The sequence below is a fragment of the Haliaeetus albicilla genome, chromosome 1 (assembly GCF_947461875.1).
Source record: "Haliaeetus albicilla chromosome 1, bHalAlb1.1, whole genome shotgun sequence".
NCBI lineage: Eukaryota > Metazoa > Chordata > Aves > Accipitriformes > Accipitridae > Haliaeetus > Haliaeetus albicilla.
Window position 1 is genome coordinate 65,036,514 of NC_091483.1, and position 22,887 is coordinate 65,059,400.

A 22,887-nucleotide genomic window follows, 5' to 3' on the forward strand; every position below is an offset into this window, starting at 1 on the left:
CAACCAAAATCGGGTCCGCTTCCTGCACGGCAAATAACACAGCGGAGCCCAGGAGCCGTGCCTTTGAGACTGTGACATTTATTTTCTCCAGTAGGCATGTCTGGTACATAAACAGCATCTTTAATTGCTTAGTAAACTGCCCGGATAAAAACTAAATCGGGGAAGTTTATAAAGGTGGTCATTTCAATCTTTCTTTGAACTCCACCGTACGGTGAGTTTTACATTTAAGGCTTAAACGTTCCAGTTAGTCATGTGAATTGCTGACATGCTACATTAATATTTACATCCACTCCAAATTATATAAAATACAAGCATTTTATTATTTTTGAGTTCAACAGTATTGCTTAGAATTACAAAATTCAGCAATGTCTGAAATACTGAAAGTTTCATAACAGCAGCAGTTTCTCTCCCGTTCCTGGTCTTAACTGTCCAGAAAATTAATCAAATAAAAATACTTACCATGTTACATAAGCCACAGATCTAGAAACATGACCATCATGCCTTAAACCATGTAACTTAAACATAAATGCAAATGGCAATGGGCAGATGAGCATGACATTGCTAAGGGCACAATAGTAAGTCTCTGTGCTCTCTGTATTACTCTTTCCCCCCCTTCCCTGGGCAAAAAAAAATAACAGCGTGTTTAGAAATTTAGAAGGCAGACTGGCTTTGTGACAAACACAGTAGTGCTTCTGTTGTTAACAGTAGAGAACCACTCTAGCGACTACTGATGAACACATTTATACCCATATGGCAAAACAAACCTGTAACAACATGGTGCAATTCTTTCGCTGTGATGGATCTATAAAGAAATATCACAATTTTCCATACATGTGCTTAAATACACAAGTTCTAAAAGCCACAGGTGAAATTTCAACCTCTGAAACGTACACTCAGTTTATTTTGTCACAGTAGGAACTGTGTGCACTTACTCAGGTTGAATTTTGCTGTAATTCAGCTGTTTAACTATTTTTGGTCCCCACGTGCAAAAAAACCTACTTGGAGCATTTTTTCCCTTCTCCCTTTCTTTCACTTTTTTGTCAAGGACAGATTGATTTTTTTTTTAATTTTTTTTTTTATGTGTGTGTGTATGACATTTCAAGTAACTAGCCTACAAAAATCTATGAACAGCTTAAAATATCAGGAAGAAATTCCAAAGAAAATAATTTTCACAATAAAAGATAACATTCTGCACTTTTTTTTTTAAAAGACCATACAAAAAGAAATTGATAGTGTATAGGTTCTCACATTTATATGAAACAAAAAGAATTTCTGTTGTATTCAAAAGTAGTTTCTCAGCATATGCAAACTGTGCATCTTCCCTTATTCAGAATACATTAATTTAGCCTATAAAAATACAGTATGGACAAGTTCTTCTCATTCCCTGACATAAGAATTCACAATTTTGACACAAAAATTGTAAACTTTTATTACATTCAAAATACATTTCTTAAGTCTTTAGAATTTAAGTTCTGAGGTGTCGGCAGTCAGACCTCTTGGTATACAGCAGAAGTACGTTATTGCAGAGCTTTTACACAGAAGTAGCTTCCTAAAGTTAAGAGAAACTTACGATTCCCATGTATTTTTGTTGCTACCAGGAGGAAAAGAAAGGCTTCCTGCTATGAAAGGTCTGCGTGAAAGCATTACTCAGATGAACAATTCGGCCCTGACTTCCAGTGCTACTTCGCTCCACAATCACACGTGGCATCTGAACAAGCTGAATGGGACTTTTTTCATCCTTTAATGCCTGAGTAAGGTTTAATATCTAAAAGAGTAAAAGCAGGTAAGGTGAGAGCACACAAATAAAACTGTGGCTAACAGGAATATAAAGTTAGATGCCACTCTTAAATCAATTCTGTAGAGGACTGCATTGTCAAATTATTTTTAAAAGATACTCTATTGCAAATAGAAGTATTTTATTTATTTGGTAACATTATGACATCCTACCACTATCTGACTACCTTTCTATCTTTTTTTGAGTATTTCATGCAATCCTCTTCAAATTTTTGGAAAATGTTAGAGACAAAAAAAAAAATCTAAGAGCATTTTAAGTTTAGCACATCACTTAAGAGCATTACACCTTTAATGAAAAAAAACCTACAAGAAAGCAATCAACAGGTATTTAGCACAGGATCTACCAGGAGTTTAGCTACAAATTATTTTCATATCAGAAGATATGAAGCCATATTATTCAGCCCTCAGCTCCCAGGAGTCTGTTATCTTCCTTCCAAAAACCTCAGTGCTCATCAACCACCCTGATAATTTACTCCACATTCAATGTTATCCTGCTGAAAACCGAGGCAAGTATTCAATTTAGTTTTGGTGACACACTTGCATTATCCTTAACATCAGGCTTTTTTTTCCCCCTGCACAATGCCCCTTTATTCCTTGTGTGACTTACTGATCCCCTGCTCATTCTGCACTTTCATGGCTGAAGAACCCTGACAGATAAAGTCTTTTTGCACAGTTTACTGCAATTTGGCTCTTCTAGCAACTCCACTTGACATTTACATTTTCTAAGTTCTAAGGTAATCATTTGTAGATCTGTGTTACCTGGTTGCTTAGTTTCTATGTTCTTGAGAGAACGGTTTATCTTGGGTTTGAAAACCTTCCCAGTATTTTTTTTCCCCCACTTGACAAAAATATGCTTGTAACTACTTTTGGTACCTTAAATTTAAAGGCCTTCCCCCATACGTGCAAGATATATTTCTCTTCAGCCTCCTTATCTTTATCTACTAGATTCTTCATTTTCTAATTCTTAAGGTTTTGATTTTTAAGGATGTATTTACAGACATTTTGGCTATCCCGCAAATTTATCTTAACTGAATGAATCCATTAAGTGATCTAGATATCCAACTTCTTCTGTAATGCCCTTGTAACATACTTTGGTTTTACACCAAACACAAGTCTAAAATCAGTGCTAAAAGGCATCACTTGCTGATGTATTTCTAATCACATCCAAGAATAACTCATTATCTGCAATTCTTCCCTAAAACCATGCCTGAAAACCTGACATATCCCACAGTGAAACACATTCTTGTATAGCTAAAGAGAGATTTAAAAAAACAAAACAAAACCCAAACCAACAACAAGAAAAAAAAAAAACAAAACAAATCTCTGTTGAAATCCACCTCAGGGAAAGGGTGTGACGAAAGGGTCCAGATGCAGCCTTTATAGTGGGAAATTAATTTAGACAACCTTATCTAGATCTTTCTCAATTATATAATCAGTTTTTTTCCTTAAGCTTTCTGTTAAATAACAGATTCCCTGTAGCCAATTGTCTCATCACAGAAAAGCTACTTAAGACAGTTTAAGATGGATGTATATTTCAGAAGTGACCTTCCAGTGACTGCACAAACTTCTCAGAAAAGTTATTTCAGAAATAACTCCTATAATTCAATTTAATAAGTAAGGTTTGCTGGCTTTTAGCCACCACACATAACTAATGTTAACTGGGATGATGTTTGACTAAGCAGTGCTGCAGTCTTGTGCAAGGTACTTCCTGATAGAGGAAATCGTACAGAGAAAAGGTCGGATTAAGCCACTCTAGGAATTGTGAATGTCTGGCTTTAAACTATCCATGTTGAATTTATGAACACAGGGAAGTTAGTTTCAATAAATTCAGGGCAAATGGGACTATTAATTTATCTAGTCCAATGCCCTTACATTTTCACAAATCACTGTTTTATGTCTACAACGAACTAAATAATTTGTTCTTAGCTAAAGCTTGTTTTCCAGTATATCACACCAGTCTTAAATTTTAGAACAGCAAGAAGATGGAGAAACCATTCCCTCTTGTTTCAGTGTTACAAAAACCCAACACTTAATTATCATCAAACTTCTAATCTGAAAATGGCTGGATTGGTTCCAAGTATGGTTCTGACATTTGCTAGGATGAAGAAATTTTATTACCCCTAATACCGCTTTCTTGTGAGAGGTATTTCAGTGATCAAGTTAACCCTCCAAAATAAAGTCACATTTATTTCAATAACGTAACGAAATTACCCACCAAATTTTCCATCCAAGTTTATGACTCTTCTCCAGTGTTTCATTCTTAAAACACCTTCTAAGAATATATAAGTATGAAGTCCTTCCCTATCCCCCACAAAAGTAATGAAACCCAATTACATTATTTAAGAAAATCATCTTCTATAAGAAATAAAAATCAGTACATGCTTTCTGCTGTCTCATCTATATGCAAATAGGAACAAAATCTAGAGAGAAATCTAGTCTTCTCAGATTAAAATACCGTCAAGTGTCTTTCAATTCAATAGGAGTCAGTTTTTGTAGCTCTAAAAAAAACAGCTGAGAAGTGATGACAAATTAAATACATAAATAAAAATGTAAAAAAGCAGTCTTACCTGCCCCCTCATAACAGACATTTGGTTTTCAAAAGTAGCCTTGTCAAATCCTTTATCAGTCTTCATTAAAGAAAACAAACAGTTATTATAGGAAATGACCTATTTATTTTTAGCTATATATTTAGCATGCAAATTCATCAATTTCATAACACACAGTCATATTTACCAACATCATAATAATCTTCGGAAGCTTCAAATAATCATAGTATGACCCACAAAAAAGTCTATTTATTGCAGCAAGTTTACATATGTGAAAACGAAGGGTGTTTCACATCATAAAAGTAAAATACATCAGTGGATACCAGTTTAGGGCATTGGTAGGTAGGCTTAATACAATCACATAATGTCATACTGCTCTGTCTCTCACTTTACTCTGGCAAAAGAATACTTCCTCCTTCAGATTTATTAAATACTTCAATTTCCACTAGGTTTAAAAGAAAACCCAGAATCACTTTGAATACAACTGAGTCAAAGACGCAAATACTGCGAATGTGTTTCAGATCTAGTTTTGACGTTACAGCTGCATTTTCATTAAAAGTTTGATATTTCCATTTCTTTCCATCCTGATCATTTAGATTACTTCACTTGAACATCTGACACAATTGTTTATGGAATGTTTTAGAGAAGATCAATTCTTTTTACATGTCAATACTGTAGCACAGTTTCAGTATCTTTAAAATAAGTCTGACTTACTTTAGACATGGTCAAGATTTCAGCATCAACTTCACACAATATATGTATGCAAAATTAAGCATTAATGATTTCCTCAGGTTGTTACAGTTTATCTTAAGCGTATACACACCACACAGGTACCTTAAATGGAGTTTTCACAAAGATTTGTTCTATAAAAGTTAACTAGCTTTAACTGATTATGTGAACCTTAGATATATAAAACGTTATTATTTTTTCAGATGAGCTGATTACTATCAATTAGCCACATTAGTGACACAGTTTCCTCAATTATAGAAACCCTTTCTACCATGCCAATGTTAAAGCTAAAATAGCACAGTATCATGACATACAGAAGTTAAATTCACAGAAAGAAAAACCATCTAACTCTTCCATTACAGGTATTAGCTATTTCAGTAATGCTCAATTCAAAGAAGCACTCGATTCACCTTAAATAGTTCGTAAAGATCTTCACAAAGATCCTGTATGAAGTTCATATCAGAAATGCGAGGAAGAACTAGGTCTCTGGTCTCCTGAGAGAAAGGAACTTTTGCTTGAGAAAGCCAAGCCCAGTGAAAGGGATCTAGTGCAGAAAAACAGTACACTTAATCATTGACAACAGGTAAAAATGAAATTCTCAAGCACTTACCACTGATACGGTACTCTGCTGCCTACTGGAAGTTCTCAGTAACATACCATTTTTCACAACATTGTTACTGCATACACATTTTTTGGCTACATTTACAAAAGCAGCTTTACAGCTACTTAGCCTTTTTTCCAAACAGTGAAAATATATTTTAAGTAATAAGATAAAATTAGTTGAAGCAGTAAGTAAAAAATGTATATAAATTAAATACTTGTAAGCAAGAGTAGAGGCCTTATCCTAGTTTAGTAATACAGCTTCCTTTGGAGTAAAATAATGGCTACAATCAAACAGAAATCTTTCAGGTGTTTGACTCATACTGAAGAATTAACTAAAAGGTAGCTACTTTTTTTTAATAACATTTTTAGTTTATTAAAATGCCACCTTCTAAGCAAACATTCTTAACTTTTCACATAATTGCTATTAAACAGCTTTTTCAAAAGATACTATAAGAGTAATTAATATCACCAGATGTTAAAGACGACACCAAAGATTAACGTCTACAAAGGAAGCTAAAGCTGAGAACAAGTAAAAATAACATGTTAACTTGTCTACTTGTTCACCTACAACAGTACCCTTTGTTTTGAAATAGAAATTTGGCCATTTGAGAGAAAACTTGCATATCCTTGCACTCAAGTAATTTTCCATCATGTTTTTCAAGAAAACGCACATGAGAAAAGTGTTGCTAAATTGTTCCAGTTCCACCATCAGTTTACATACAGTAGTATGTTTATGAATATCCATGTGTTAATATTGTTTAAAGGTATAAAGGTAAAAAAACATGAACAAGGACTAAATCACATATGACATTGCAAAAATGGCATTTGTTGCTAACTTTCTGAAGAAAGTACGTTATTTAAAAATTCAATATATAACTACAGTCATGATTTCTTAGTTTCTTACTACAACACCACAAAAAAACCCCCAACTTCTTTGGCAGTTACACTCCCCAAAGGAAGATTATTGAAGAATACAATGCTTACATGCCCTCCATTCATCAGGATGCTTAAAAGGAAATGCTAAACCATTGTCAATTGCAGCAATTTTAATAGTAGATTCTTCAGTTGTTGTCCATTGGCTATCCTACAGAAGGAATATTTCAAAAATAAGTGATATCTATGTGCTTACAAAAATAGTGAAATACATTAAAAATACTAAATAATATACATTTTAGCTTCACTGCTTAAAGTCAACTTAAACAATATAAAGCAGTATCCAAATAAACTCCAGCACTTATAATTCTTACTCTACCGCCATTAAAAAGGAGCCCTTCCCCCAAATACAAGATAAGCAGAGCACGTAAGTAGCTGAACAAATGTGTTCGAGCAACAGTAGGCAGTTTTATTATTATTATAGCCCAAGCTAGTAAAGAAAAAAAAAAAATACAGAACAATAGAAATAACTTCTAGCACTCTTCTATCCAGATGAGTCTAAACCAAATAGCTTTTCCATTCATTTCGTCTAGAATAATTTGCAGTTATCATAATTCCTGAGACCACGCCCCAGGATTAAAGTCATGCACTTAATCCCCTGCAAGACCAAGTTATAAAACTAAACAATTTAAAGAATATAAGTTTCAGAGTATAATTTTCTTACCTTATCTGACAGATCAAGTCCATCATCTTGTTTTTCATACCTGACTAACCAGTTATCGTTACCTCTGTCTTTAAACAGGAAAATGCATGTCACAACATGTCACTTATAAAGAAATCATTACCGAAAGTGATATATAATGACTAATCTTGTAAACTGAGAATTTACCAAAGGAGTCAGGCAAAACTGTTCAAAAAGTTTTTTCCATCACTATACATGTGTTTTAGCTTTACTGAAATGTATGAGGCAACCGATTTACTGGAAACGACAAAAATTTATCAAGGGCTCTTAGGTACGTGTTACTGCTTTAGCTTCTCCAGCTGGCTGAATATACAGCAAAGTATCCAGAAAACTACAAGAAACTATGTTAATCCACTTTATACAGAAAGATTGGTTGTAGTGTGCACTTTTCCTGGGGAAAAAAAACCTGTCAGCAGCAGCAATCACAATGACTTAATTTTTAAGCTTCTTTTAATGCTGATGGGGAAAGGGAGAGGGCCTCCAAAATTATAGATAGTGTGATGTTTGACTACATGGAGAAAACAGACTCTTCAAAGATAGAGGGGTGAAAAACTGAAGAGCCTTTCAGAAGCTGAAAACATCTGCACCGTTCAGACAAAATTGAGACACTGAAGGCTTTGACAAGGTCTTTTAGATAAAGGATGATTGCATGGATTTGTAGGTCCTTCTGTCATCTTAAGGTGCTCCCTTAAGCTTAGTTAAACATCCGTCAGAAGATTTTCATGTTCCATCATGACTAGATGTATTAGATGAAGGTAGAATCATCCACGTAATGAGGTTTTGCATTTTAAGTACTTTTCTTACAATTTTAAGAAAGTCCCAGGACACAGTATTTGTTTGGAAACGCTGGGATCTATTTGATAAACGTGAAAGACCATAGCAGCAGCTAGAAAGTGTTATGTTCTGTCCTGGTTTCAGATGGGATAGAGTTAATTTTCTTCCTAGTAGCTGGTATAGTGTTATGTTTTGGGTTAGGTATGAGAAGAATGTTGATAACACTGATGTTTTCAGCTGTTGCTAAGTAATGTTTAGACTAAGTCAAGGATTTTTCAGCTTCTCATGCCCAGCCAGCAGGAAGGCTGGAGAGGAACAAGAAGTTGGGAGGGGACACAGCCAGGACAGCTGACCCAAACTGGCCAAAGGGGTATTCCGTACCATGTGACGTCATGCCCAGTATATAAACTGGGGGGAGTTGGGGTGGGGGAGATCGCCACTCAGGAACTACTGGGGGTCGGTCAGCGAGTGGTGGGCAATTGCATTGTGCATCACTTGTTTTGTATATTCCAATCCTTTTATTATTGTCATTTTATTATTTTTATTATTATTATTAGTTTCTTCCTTTCTGTTCTATTAAACTGTTCTTATCTCAACCCATAAGTTTTACTTTCCCCCCGCCCATTCTCTCCCCCATCCCACTGGGTGGAAGGGGGAGCGAATGAGCAGCTGCATGGTGCTTAGTTAACAGCTGAGGTTAAACCATGACACGTTCTTATGACTCTTTCTTTCATTTTGCTTCTAAAAAGCCACAGGTTAGAGTGACTTATTTTCAGATGGATTCCTTTCTAATAAGTGAATTTAAGAAAAGGAAAATTAACTAGAGCTGGTATGTCTGAAGAAGTGTAAAGATGCCTACCTCTGACAAAGCAGCAAATGAAGTATTTTAAATATAAAACTGCCTTTGGATTCTTGAGGAAATAGATCACCTACATAGTCAACAGAAGAATCCCAGCTTCTGAGTGAAAGAAATAAGAATGGAGGAAAACCAAGCGATATATATCACAGTTGTACTTCAGTGCCTAGTCACAATATGAACTATTTTGCACTGATGCAGAACTGTGCTGTTAATTGGCTCCATCTCAGCATAAAAGGAATGGTAGTCATGGCTTTTCTTATGGTTTCTGAAAGCCCACCACTCCTTATCCTAATCAGGGGAAACAGACAGTTAAATTAAGCCTACTATTAGAATTCAAGCATAAAGTATTTTTTCTTGAATTCTTACATTGCTTTAAAGTATCAAGTAACAGCCAAAAAGGGTTGTTTGGATTTCATCATATTGCAATATTTAATGTTTGAATCCAAAGTAAATTTTTTAAAGTTTAAAATGCAACATTCTGGCCTTCAATTGTGAGAAAAGCATTTGAAATGCATTAAAAGCCTTCAGCAGCAACTTTCAGCCAGCATTGCTTACCATTTCTGCCTCACAAAAGTAGACAGATACTGAGAGACACTAACAAATACCTGTATTTCTGATGACATAATCCAAGATAACCAATCTTTCAAACTGTGACTGAAATTCTTTCCTTGTGTTCTCAGGTAAGGGATCAGTTTCAAACTTCCTGAGCCAGTAGTCAGCTTCCTTATATCCTTCAACAAACAGCTGAAAGGAGCCAACCTGAAACATTAAGAAACTGCTTTTGGAAAATGCATTTGGATAGGTCACATAACTAATCTTAACATTAACAGAAAACCTGATTATATACTTTCAAAGTTCAGAACACAGGAAGCATGACATTAAAAAAAAATTACTAAGTGGTTTCTCTTGCATTCCTAAATTCTAAAAAAAAAAAAAAAAAAAAATAGACTCAAATCATGAGGGTTTTTCCTAGGTTTTTTGGTGTTGGGTTTTATTTATTTATTTAAGCACTCACTGAGTTCACCGGGAATAAAACGTAGCCAGACAGCTCAACATAAAAGAACACTCAGTATCACGAGCAATGTTTGAAATAAAGCAAAAGATATAACACCTATTCTCTTTTTCATTGGAAACACTTGTTTCAATAGTTCGTAGGAAACTCACCAAAATTTACAGGAGAAAAATCCTCCTCTCTGAAAAGCTTGTTTAAGGCTGCTGTTCTCATGAATGAAACATACATTTTTTCAAGACAGACACTTTTTGCATGAAAATGGCTGAAATACATTTCCCAAAAGAGTCCAAGGAAGAAAACTACAGATGGCATAGGCTCCATATGTGTGGGCAACAGGAAAGGTGCTCAAGATTAAAATTCAAAAGAGGACTTATATTCAAGAAATAAAATGCAGATGCACACATGCAGAGACATGGATAAACACATAGCATGTGAAATAACCATGCTAACACAAGCTTACATAACATATGTCACATGGATCAAAATTGCTGGAAACTGACACAAATTAATTATCCAAGCTGTACATGACCTGTGTTTTAAAAGTTTAGGAGTAGAACACTGTGGTGATATTTTGGTGCTACAAAAAGGCCCATTAGGCAAGAAAGATGTGAGGTTTTAGTCAGTGGAGCACTGCACACAAGATGAAAGGAAGGTAGGATGGACACACAATAGGATACCTAAAAGAATAAAAGAAACAATAGAAGGGGGAAAAAAAATAATCAAGATTTAGGAAAAATGAAAGAACTAGATAAATTACAGGGGAGAAACAATTAGACATTATAAAAACATGACACTGAAGGGAAATATACTAAGCAGTCAAGAAAATGAAAGAACAGTGAGACATGTACAACATCTTAACATGTTACTCCTCCAGCAGAAAGCTAGACTGCAAACTGAAATAAAAAGTGGCAAGATTATTAAAATAGTTCCAACGAAGGAATGATGTAACAAAGTGGGATAGATTTTGTGTAGAAACAGTCATATTTATCAAACTTCAGTCATTCAGAGATAATTTTCAACAAGTAACAAGGTTTTTCTTCTACTGTTGAAGTTACCTATAATTTTTTTTTTTCTTTTTAAACTCAGTTTTGTGTAAGAATCAGGAAATGCACAGATTACTTATTTTTCATCTTACCTTAGGAGGTAGTCCAATTCGATTAAATTTTTTAGCAACTTTTGGCACTTTCTCTAAAGCATATTTTTTTCCTCTTGACTTTGCACGATCTATTGCACTGTAATTAAAGGTCTCACTGACAAGCCAGACAACCTTAAAATATAAAAGTTGAGAACACAGCTCAGAATTCCTTATTATTTCAATTATAAGTTTACAGTAAATTTTAAGCTTAGTTGTCAAAAAAAGCAAACAGGAAGCATCAGGCATTTCCAAAAGACAAATTTTATATAAAAAGGTGAATATTTGCTATTTTACTTATGTCAAACAAAAATGGGAATCTTTATATGCTGCTTTTTGCAATTTTTGCATCTCACCAAAACACGAGGCACAAAAGTGTCAGAACATGCTAGAAACTGAAGTGGTTCCAGAGATTCAATTCAGATCTCAAACTTATCCTTTAAAACAAAAATTACAGTCATTATTTCTGCACCAAACCACTGTGCCTTTGGACTTGGAATAGTTCATAAATGACTTAGGGATAATGCATGATATACAAGGATGTGTCCACAACTATAGTCCAGAGACTCACAAATCTGTCACTATATATTTTTTTTGCATTCAATAATTTAGGTATTTTAACTTCTACCTTAGTTTTAGGTACAACTCCTAGCCCCAGCTTGTCATCCACAAGATAGGCACCAGCTTCAGAGAGGTATCCCTGATTTGGAACGAGGCAGCCTCTGCCAAAGCAGCAAGGACAACAAACTTTGTGAAAATATTTGGTCCATTTTGGATTTAGATGTCCATAAGGCTCTTCAGATTTTGGTTTGAACACTCCAATAATTTTCTAGGATAAATAATACAAAATTAAAGTATAAATACTTTGAGTTGCAAAAGATTAAAATTATTTTGAAAATTAGTTATTTGAAAGTATTGATTAGATACTGTACATTGCATTTTATAGTTGCTCTTTTTAGATGACAAAATAATAAAACTAACAAAATGGTATTCCAAATAAATTTATCATCAAATGCTTGTCTAGAAGTAGTACCAATTCAAAATAAGCTCTTCATAAGAGAAAAATCCAAACCAGCTAACATTTACTAGTTTTTCAAAATTAGAGGGCTGCATTTTAGAATACAATTTTTTTTAATAGTCTAAGTTTTTTAAAAAGGACGCTGTAAAAGTAGTTTTAAAAAAAAAATCACTTTCAGCCCACCAATTAACTCATCGACAAGATATTTCAGAGACATAATGGTTCCAGGAAAGTGACAAACATACAGAATGCCAATAATCAGATGTTACCTTTTCTCTTTTATATCTATTTTATTTATTGCTTTAAGTTTGAATGGATCAAAATGTTCTGCACTTTGCAATTCCAAAAGGTAGTGTCTCTTACCACAGCTATAGATTCCTCAACTCAAAGCTGACAATGGTTCACACACACATCAGCTACTATTTACATTGGAGATGCGCAGTAAAGCCTAAAGTTACTCAGAGTACTGTGTCCAATTTTGGACACTACACTTCAAGAAATCTGTTAAACTGGAAAAAGTTGAAAAAAAAATGAGAATAAGCACAAAAAATGTTAATAATGAAAGACTATGATTGTTTGGCTTAAGAGAAAATGGGGCACAATGAACTATGGTAATAGCTTGCTATAGAGAAAAGAAGAAAAACACATTTACTGTTAACGAGCCAAGAAATGATAGGCTTAAATCCCAGCAGAGAAGTTGGAAAGAAAAAACCCTTTTGAACTTTAAGAGCAGCTCAAGATTGGAACAGACTGCCAGGTTGTAGAGTCTCCAAAACAGGACACCAACAACAACAGGTTAGATATTCATCAGGAATCATGTTAAAATGATCCTGCTCCACAAACACAGGCATTAAATAGATGATTTCTCAAGGTGCCTCCTACACATGATTCTGTATTTGTTAACCTGGAACCACAAGATTATTACCACACTAAAATACATAACCTTCCAGTTATCTTTGATAAACTTTAGCCTAGTGCATAAAGTCCATGTAATAACTCTTCCCTAGCTCAAGTGAAATGCTGTAGAAATGCTGTATCTTCATTCCTTCCCATAGAACCATGGTAAGTAAATCAAATTCGTATCTAATAAATATTTAAGAACAACTGTTTAAGAAGCATTTTCCCATATTAGTACTTTCCTGAATCATTAAAAAAAGAGTTATTATTTCAATAAGCTAAATATCACCTGTTGTTGCACCAACACTCATAGCCAATTTACACTCTTAAGTCATGAACAAGTTTGCTGGCAGTCAGAAACTAGCATTCTGCTTCAGTAACTGCCGATTCAACCAGATTAGGGAGAGGACCTGACTAATTGTTCTAGCTTCTAGAGAATTCTCACCCACTTTGTCCAAGACAATCTAACTAGTCCAAGATTGTCCAAGACAATCTTGCTTTGTCCAAGACAAACTAACTACAGAGAACTTCATTCCATTTGTAAACAGATTACAGAAGACACCAGGCATTAGTAGCACCACCTGTCTTGTCCATCTGTTTTGATTCATTCCCATCAACTACCAGGAGAAATAAGTCACAAAATATCATTATTTGCATTCATCCTATAAAATAAATTTCCTATGAACAGGGGCAGGAAACAAATTGACAAAAATTCTTTTGTTTTCGGTATGCTGTTATCTGTGATTCTACAGTTACATTCAAAATGAAGAGCAAGTTCTATGCAACTGCACAGACACAATTCAATTTAGACATACACAAAAGGTTACGCTTACAATAAATATGCTATGCAATGTGAAAGGCTGCAATGTTCTCTGAACACACTATTTTTTTTATATTTTTTTTTAAATCACAACACTCTGGAAACTGAATTTACTTGGTATACTAGTTTAGTCAAAATTCTAATGTTAGGTTTAGAATTGTTAAAGAGTTATTTAAACTTTTCCCATTGAATCACAGGTATCTATCTACCTGCTCAAAACAAAGCAAGCAGCTTTTCATTTCCCAGAAACATAGTGGTGTATTTAGTGGTATATGCCAAGCCATTAATTATCTCTTTTCTGAATTGTTCTTTGGATAATACTTCCTACAAACTGCCCATTTTAAAAAGGAGCTTAGCTCATTCCATTCCTTGCCTCGACTGGACTGTGCTATACTATCAAATCTAGATATGGTTTTCAAGGTTTCACTGAAGTTAGAACCTTGCTAAATTTTGCAGAGCCACTGCTGTTGAGGATGAGAGTAGAACAAGCTTCCAAGGCCAGTCGTAATTTTGCAAGTCAAAATTAATTTCTAGACTGACTCCATTGGCATTACCAATTAGCCAATAGCTAAACTGTCAAAAACATGTTGCAGAACAGTTTGTAACAGACACAATGTCTTTTACTTTATTGGTTACACAATGAACAACAAATGCAGAAATATTCAACACTTCAGCAATCGTGCTCCTTAAGTACTGAACTGCTTCATATCAGTATACAACTGTGCCAATAAATACAAAAAGTTAATAATTTAGTTAGGCAATTTTAGTTTTATCTTTCTGATAGACCCAAAGCAGCGAATAACATGTATAACCTGTAACCTGATATTAGTGTGGGTAAACACTTCAGAAACTGACCAGTAAGGCAGCTTAGCATGTCTTCAATAAACTCTTCCCCAGCATAAGGAAGAGGAGATTACTCAAGAAGAATAGGAGAAAGCAAGTCACATAACTGGTCTGAAGTAGAATGATACAATACTCTGTCAAACTGAATGTGAAATCCATTCTACAAATAGCAGTTGCACTATTGACAAAATGAAGTTTTATCAGACCTTTAAATATGGGTAACAAATATGGATAAACTCTAAATTTAGCGCAAAGAATAAAAGCAAAATTGAAAGTCAGCTAGGAACTCTGTATCATTATTCTCACAATCCCATGTTGGCAAATACTTTCATATTTTGCAATGAATTTTTTCTGGTCCACATAAAAAAAAAAAGGTGGTTTTTTTAGTCTTTATTTCTCCTAAATACTTACATTCAAATCAATGACCTGCATGAAGGGGGAGGGCAAGTCACTACTACAAACTTAACTAGGAAGAAAAACAACACTTCACTGCAAACCAGAAGTAAAACCAACAAGAAAATCACCACATAAGAAACAAGGAAATAAGTTGCTCCATCCAAAATACTGTTGGTTACAAAAATAATGTGTAAGTACTCTCTCATTAGCCCCAGGGCACAGCGAGTCTCTCAGGCATTTGCTAGTCACCAAAAAACTGCAAAATCAGCCCAGAGAGGCTTCAGACAAAACAGATTTGCACATATGGAAATCCAGAACAAGTATGAGTCTTTTTTTAGTAATTTCCCTACTAACTAACTTTCTAAGACTAAAAGATCTCAATTGCACAGCATTAAGAAAAACTCCAAAAAAACCCACTTAACCAGTTTTAAAGCATTTTTAGCATAACACTGTAGAATACTCTTTAGACACATCATGCACTGAATTTTTTAAAAAGTATCGATTTAAACCAGTATTTGGTTACTTACTAAGATTTCTTCCTATTGCGTATGAAATAAGATACAACCCTAATTTAAAATACCTCTTTAAAAAGAGTATAAATTTTGAATATGTATATATAACCATACAACCTGAAAACCTACTGAAGTAGGGAAGTGACCTGAAGTTTAAAAGGTCTACTGAAACTTTGAACAGGTTTTCATATTAACAGCATTGTACGTGACAGCAAGAATCCCACAAAGCCATTAGAGAAAGAACGGGGTTTTTTTTCCACTTCCAAAAAGAGACCTTCCTTCCCAACCTACTTTGGCTCTCCTCCACCAGAATGAAGGGGGTCATTACTAACAAATGTTCCTGGAACACAGGAGTATGAACTGCAATGTGCAGAAGATTTTGAAGGGGTAGTTCTGCCACTTTCCATCTTAATACAAATAAGTATGTGAATTTATGAATTTATTTCTAAGTCAGGTAACTATTCTAAAAATCACTCATTCAATAAAGTGTAAAAACTTACCACCAGAAAAGTGGCATTAAAACAAACCAAACATCTATGAAAATTAAGTGGCAAAACAGGAATATATGTAATGACCAATAATATGAATAAAAGCTAAACGAAGAAATACTACTTCCTAAACAAATGGGAAATGACAGTTTTGGGGATGCAGGTAAGTACAACCACCTGAATATGTTCTGAAAACCTAGGCACTTATAAGTGTTACAACTTCCACGTCCAACACAGCTGGGACCTTCAGGATTAATGAACACTTACATCTACCTAAGACCAGAAGACTGCTGACTGAGCTTAAAATAAAATCAGATATGACATATTAACAAAGGCGTGGGGGTTGGGAGTCTTCTTTTTTGGAACAGGTCAGTAAGCAGACAAAGTATATCTGATTTAAAGAAAACAATGTGAAAGGATGTCAGAGACATTTTCTCTTACTAAATAATGCTAACCAAATGTAACTTTTCAAGCAAGATATTCAGGTAACTGTTACTTCTCTGTCTCAAAGTAACCTTAGGACACCTCTTTGATGATCACTATTCAAGGTACCATTTACCACTAAGGGAAGGGAAACCAAATCTTCAAGTTAAGATTCAGCAGACAAGTACAAGTAAAAAGGTAGATTTTTTTATATAGAAACCTAAACAGTACCCAAATCAGAAGCTCAGTTGTGTCAAGAATCAATTAAAACATACAAAACCCAAAATATTAGCTTCTGAACAACAGAATTTCTGATTTTTTTTCAGATGTTAAAGAGGCCCTTTTATTTCTTCCATATTTCTTCGATGCAGAACATTCAAAACATCATAAAACTGCAACAGATAAATAATAGTTACTTGGGCTTAGCTTATGCTGCAAGACATAGTTAGAAATCTAAATATTTAATTTGCTTTGATTTTTCCAACATGGATTTTGGCACCATAAATTATTGAACAACTTATTTAAGTGAAGTTCCATTTAAATAGAATTTTAAAATTTCCATTGTAAACTTGTTGCTGATAGTGTCTCCAATTTTGCAGTAACATGCTCACCCCTTTTGGATCCTTGGCAAAGTAACTCCCACTGGATCCTTGAGAGATTCTTTCTGGAAAAACTCCACACTCTATAGCTTGTTCTGCTCTCAGAATAATTTCTGCAAATTCTGGATCATCTAAAAATATATTCATATCAGCAGTATGTCCTGAAAAATAAGAAAACAAGCAACCTTAAGTGTAATTTTTACTACAAATTAACAACATGAGTAAACACACTGAAAAGCTAACAGCCTTTCCTGTTAATGCCCATTCAATAGCAGGCTGAAAAATCTGGTCCATTAAATCAGTGCAAGTTTTCCCACTGACCTACCCACATCTAATCAACCTTTTGTTTAAAGTAAATCAGCTGAATCAGCAACAACTAATTTGAGACTACCCCTGCAAAGTGTTTATACTTTTCAAGGATTTTTTTTTAAAATTTTATTTACATAAGGAAGACTATAAGAGAAAAATCCCTTCAAAATCATATCTGTAAAAAAAATGCTGAAGATTTTACATAACATTTTTATTAAGATTTTTGTGTCCTTTTGTAGAGAAAGCTACCTGAACATAAACTGTCCATCACCCACTAACTGTTACAACCATTCATTTAACAGCTTGGCTAACGTTCATTATCTGCTAAGACACAATAATGTTACTCACAAAACAATCCGTTACATGTAGCACTGACAAGCGCCACCAATATCCCAGTGAAGTACCGCATGCCACCATCATTCCAACATTAAAACACTATCAATTACTTGCAGAATTTCTTTACATACTGACCAAAAGATCAGATCTATGCAGGCATTTATGCAAACTCTGTGACTCTATGCAAACATTTAGAAAGATTACTAGAAAAGAAGCTGCCAGGATTTAATACTTCTGTTGCTCTTTAAACTTTTTCAAATTATTTCTTTGCAAGTTTTGAAATTGTAGATTTTTGTATCTTAAGGCTAGAAATAATCCATATTCTTACAGAGTACATTTCTATGGGTCTGTGCATTAAGGCTCATTTCTGCATTAAGAAACAGCTATATTATTCTAAATTAAACATTCATAGATGAAGTCACTGTGTTCCCATTTCAGCACTTGAAGAAATGCAAGATAAAACAAAACACGTACATTATTCTGAACTGACAACTGACACAGAATCCATTCAGAAAAGGTACTCCTAAACAGTATGTGGACAGCGAAATAAATAAATAAATAATAAAAAATCATTCTTGATGTTTTGGAACACCTTTTTCTAGCACAGCACATTCTTTGAAGTTTTCTAGAGCATTACCACTTGCTTGCATGAACCACTCACAAATAATAACATGGCTTCCAGACAAAAACAACTAAAAAGCATAAAACATCAGAAAACCTTAATACAAGTTGGCAACAGGAAGAGAAGCCTTAAAACTAGTAACAGCTCATTCTTAAGGATCAACAACTGTAGCCCATTGGATCAGAATCTGTTAGACTACTTGGCCAATACTTCTGCAATAAACTACAGTTTAATTTTAAGACTTTCATTAGGACTGTCAGGGACAATCAATAAATCACATTTCATAGAGTCAGCCACCAAGAGAGAGGGAAACGGTTCTAAGACTTCCCTGTCACAAAGTACTTAAGTGAGTTAGGGAAATAAACCAAAAAACCCGCAATACACTTATGGGAAAAGTCACTTTAAAGCAGTGGTTCTTACTCCATATTTAAGCCTCAACTATCTCTACATGAGAAACATCACATCACACTGCCGAGCTGCAACTACTACATATTTCTGTCAGTGAAAGCAAAATCAAGGTTGTGCATTATACTGTTACCAAACGAAATACAACATCCATATTAAGTTGCTCTGCACATTAATCTTCCAGATGAAGAGGACCTACACATGAACTTTATATCACAGGGATTGAAGTTGTATACGTGGAAGACAACTTTCTCAGAGGTCAGTTTTTAACTTCTGTGCATTCATTCCAGAAGCTAAAACCATGAGAAGTCTCACTGCCTTGAGGAAATTCTTCAACCATGTCTTTTCTAACATAAAAGATAACTGCAGGAAAAATATATTCAATTAAAAATCAAATTAAAAACAAAAAATAATTTTTGAAACTTACGATTTGTTCAGTATTGCTAATGTGCTACTGGAAATCCTTCGTTACCACAGTGATGTGGCTGTACAAAAAAATATATAGGCTGAAAACAAGGAAACTGGCAGTTTTAAGAAGCTTTCTTTCATTTTACCAACACCTTCCACATGAAAATAAGCCATTTTCATTGAAGCTAGTATTTGCTGAATATGGCAGGGTTTTCTGAGTTGGTTTCTTCTTCAAAAATTATTTTAATCAAGTTCTCCACTGTGAAAGCATGTTATGGTCACAACTTACTCCCAGTACAGTCTCTAAACTTACAATTAGAACTAATCAGGGTTTTTCTTGCAACCACTCTTGAAACTACTCTTCTCATTAAACTCCCACTCAGTAGACCAGGGCTCACACACACACAGAGTCTAACCACCAAGCTCAATAACTTTTTTCAAATTAATTTGGACAAGGCCTAAGGCTGTGAAGCTGCTATACTGGAATGATGAGGATATGCCAAAGAAGGTACGAATACTATCATCCACGTATACACCTCAACCTGTTCTTCCGTCAAGTTAACATAAGCTAAACCAATACACTTTACAAGAGCAATATGTATGAACTCCTTCAATACTAAACTAGCCTTATACTACTTTAACACTAATGGTAGTCCCTTCAACCAATTCCATCTTCTTCTATACAGTCTCATATTCTGACCATAATTCCATTATAAAAACACTCTCTGTGTTGCAATAACATGCATGAATAACATCTGCTGCACATTTGTTCCACCTGACGTGAAACAATCCTGTACCTTCAAGTGTTAGACACACAGAAAAGGCAAGGACAAGGAAACAAGAGCTAGAGATGAGATGCTGCGATCAATCACAGTTCTGAGATTTTCTTACGTACTCTTGGGGCAGATCCCAAGTAGGGATCTCTGCATTCACCATCCTAATTGCCCCAGTGGTGCCAGACCCACGGCCCTAGTCTCCACTCTGAAGCATTAACTACTATGTTTTGCTAGAGGCACTGTCTCATTAACACATCTTAAATCTTGTGGGAACAAGACATGAGAACTCTAACATTTTAATGGCATGTTTGCATTACAGGGCTGGTCTGCACTTGAGGCCATTGGTCAAAAGACATTATTTTTTTTTCTTATAGTTAAACACAGTACACCAGCAAAAGCTCTCTGTGGCTACCAAAAAAAAAAGTTACTAGCATAACTTATTTTGCTCAAATTGATGGGATTTTTATTTTGGGTTTGTGTTTTTTTTTTTATTTAATACACTATTGTTGCAAAAGGAACAATTTTCACCTGTCTCCAGCAAGAATCCTATGGTATAATTACAACAGCAAACACTATTAAGTGATCGAAGTCCACAGATTTCTGTCAGCCAACCTTTCCTAGATGTACATCTATTTACAAAGTCGCACAGAATCAGAAAACTTGAAAGTTTAAAGGAAAAAAAGTAAGCAATAAATAGTGAATTTTATCATCTTGCCCCTATATTTAGAATTAGATAACAGCCACGCTTATGCTTCTTTTCAAATTGATAACTAAGTTCCTACATTTCTGAATTTTGACATCACATTACTTTCTCTCTTCAAGACTGGATTTCAAAACATGGCAAGCAGATAAATTTTGATGAAAACCAAAAACATGACAGAAGAGTCCACATCTACAGCTCTTAACACACGTGATGGTACAAAGAAGCGAAGAGATGACTGGAGCAAAGAACAGAAACACAGGTAAGTTTTCTTTACAGGATGAAAAGATGGGGGTCACCAGCAAGTAATTGCTGTAATAGGCCTGACAAATAGAAAACTTGACAGAGTTTGCCAGGTGTTCAGGAAGCAGCAGCCAGTCCCATCACAGAACAGTATGCAAAACATGCAAAGCCAGAAGTTTCAAAACACATGACAGAAACAAACAAAGCAAAGCCCAGCAAAACAGAAGACAGAGAACAAGGACAAGTAAGAGTGGAGACACTCACGAAGACGTAAATGAGTTCGTGCAGCCCTGCACACAAAGACAAAGCATTTGAATTTCGAGCCATTCACAGCACTTTCCCTTCAAAGACTGTTCGTCAGCGAGCCCACAAGCCGAGCGTGGGCAACGCGCCTCTGCCCTTCGCTGATAACCCTGCCTTCCCATAAAAGCTGGCAAGCAGCTCCCTATGAGACAGGGACACTTCAAGGAGGCATCGGGCACGGCACATCGAGCGTACTTTAGCCCCTACAGGTACTTTTCGAGCCTCGCTGGCTGGGCAGGGCAGGGCAGGACCGGGCAGGGGCCACCTCTCCCGCCGGAGACACCCGGGCAGCCTAACCCCGTCAGCCCTCCCCGAGCGAAGCCACCCTGCCCCGAGCCGCGCTGGCGCTCCCCCCGCAGCTCCCCTCCGCCTTCAGCCGAGCCCGGCGGCGGCCCCGGGCCGTACCTGCGGCGGCGCGGGGCTCCTTGTCCCAGGCGGCGCCCGCTCGGCGGCCGCGGCCCGACGCCCGCAGGAGAGGCTCGTCCTCTCCATCCCCTTCGGGCCCCGAGTCCTCCTCACCCTCCTCCTCCTCCTCCTCGAGCCCCAGCTCCCCACACAGCCTCACAGCCCCGCCGGGGGCGGCTTTCACCCTTTGCGGCCCCCGCCAGGGTGGCCCTGCCTGAGGCGCCGGCTCCGTCAGGAGCAGCAGCCGCTCGTCGGGCTCCTCGGCACCCGGCTCCGCCATGGGCGGCCGGGGGCCGAGCGCGGAGGGAGGGAGGGAGGCAGGCAGGCGGACGCCGCCGGGCGGGCTCAGGCCCCTCCGCCGCAGCCCATGGCGCTGCCGGCCGCCACAGCCCGCTCCGCGGCCGCGGCTCCTGTCACGGCCCTGCGCATGCGCGCGGCACCGGCACCCCGCCCCCGCCGCTACCTGCCTTAAAGGGGCCGCGGCGCCGAGCGGCTCCTGCGGGGTGTCCCCGCGCCCCCGGGCTGCGCAGCCGTCCCCAGACCAGCCCGTGTGCTTGCGTGGCGGCCGGCGGCGGGCGCCGGAGGGGTCGGTAAGGGCTCCAAAGCCTTCTCCAGGCCAGCTGCCAGTCACGGGTCCGGCACCTCAGTTTGCAAGGAGCTCACGCCTCGCGGCAAAATTGTACTCGGGGAATCGCGGAGCCCGTCCAGCGAAGTCCCCGCCGCTGGTCAGCCGGGGCGGGGGGGGGGTCCTGCTGCTGCTGCTGCTGCCAGCGCTGGGGCAGCATCGGGTGCTGCGGGCGGCTGGTGTCAGTCTGCAGGGAGTTTGAGACAGGCTAAGAGCGGCAGGATCTGCTCAACGTTCCTCCCGGAAATCACAGCTACAGGCCCCCACGCTTGCGGTATTTTCACTACCAGTGATTTACCGAAAACGTCCCCCAAACTTGCTTTATTTCTTACATCTGAAACAGGCTCGTCTCCTGGCCACCACTTTCCACTAGCCAGCTGCTCTCCCTCCCCATACTTTAAAAAGACGTTGTTCTACACCATCGCGGTAATTTCCAAAAGGAAGCCTAAAAATAATACAAGTGAAAACAATATTGTCATTGTTTCCGTGCTCCCACAACCATCCTTGTGTTACTAACTGGAAGAAAGAGAATACAACTATAACCCCAGCACACCGCATCAGAGTTTGGCGTAGATGCCTTCCCCCACACCTCTCCGTAGAAGAGGGGTTTTCCTCAGTGCAGTACTCAAAGATTTTGGTGAAATATGGGAGAAAGATACACGCATGAAGTACTGGTATAGAACTGGGATTCTGGA

General features: G+C 37.0%; 1 protein-coding gene across 1 annotated transcript; it reads right to left on the reverse strand.

Annotated features, from left to right (window-relative positions):
• Positions 1–58: 58 nt before the first annotated feature.
• Positions 59–21,994, reverse strand: PI4K2B (phosphatidylinositol 4-kinase type 2 beta). Its single transcript, XM_069792487.1, has 10 exons — positions 21,568–21,994; positions 17,073–17,221; positions 11,693–11,893; positions 11,068–11,199; positions 9,526–9,679; positions 7,270–7,337; positions 6,657–6,756; positions 5,480–5,613; positions 4,362–4,421; positions 59–1,765 (listed from the first exon to the last, which is right to left on the reverse strand). The coding sequence occupies exons 1-10, from the start codon at positions 21,845–21,847 to the stop codon at positions 1,592–1,594; spliced, it is 1,452 nt and encodes a 483-aa protein (XP_069648588.1). The 5' UTR covers positions 21,848–21,994; the 3' UTR covers positions 59–1,591.
• Positions 21,995–22,887: the final 893 nt, after the last annotated feature.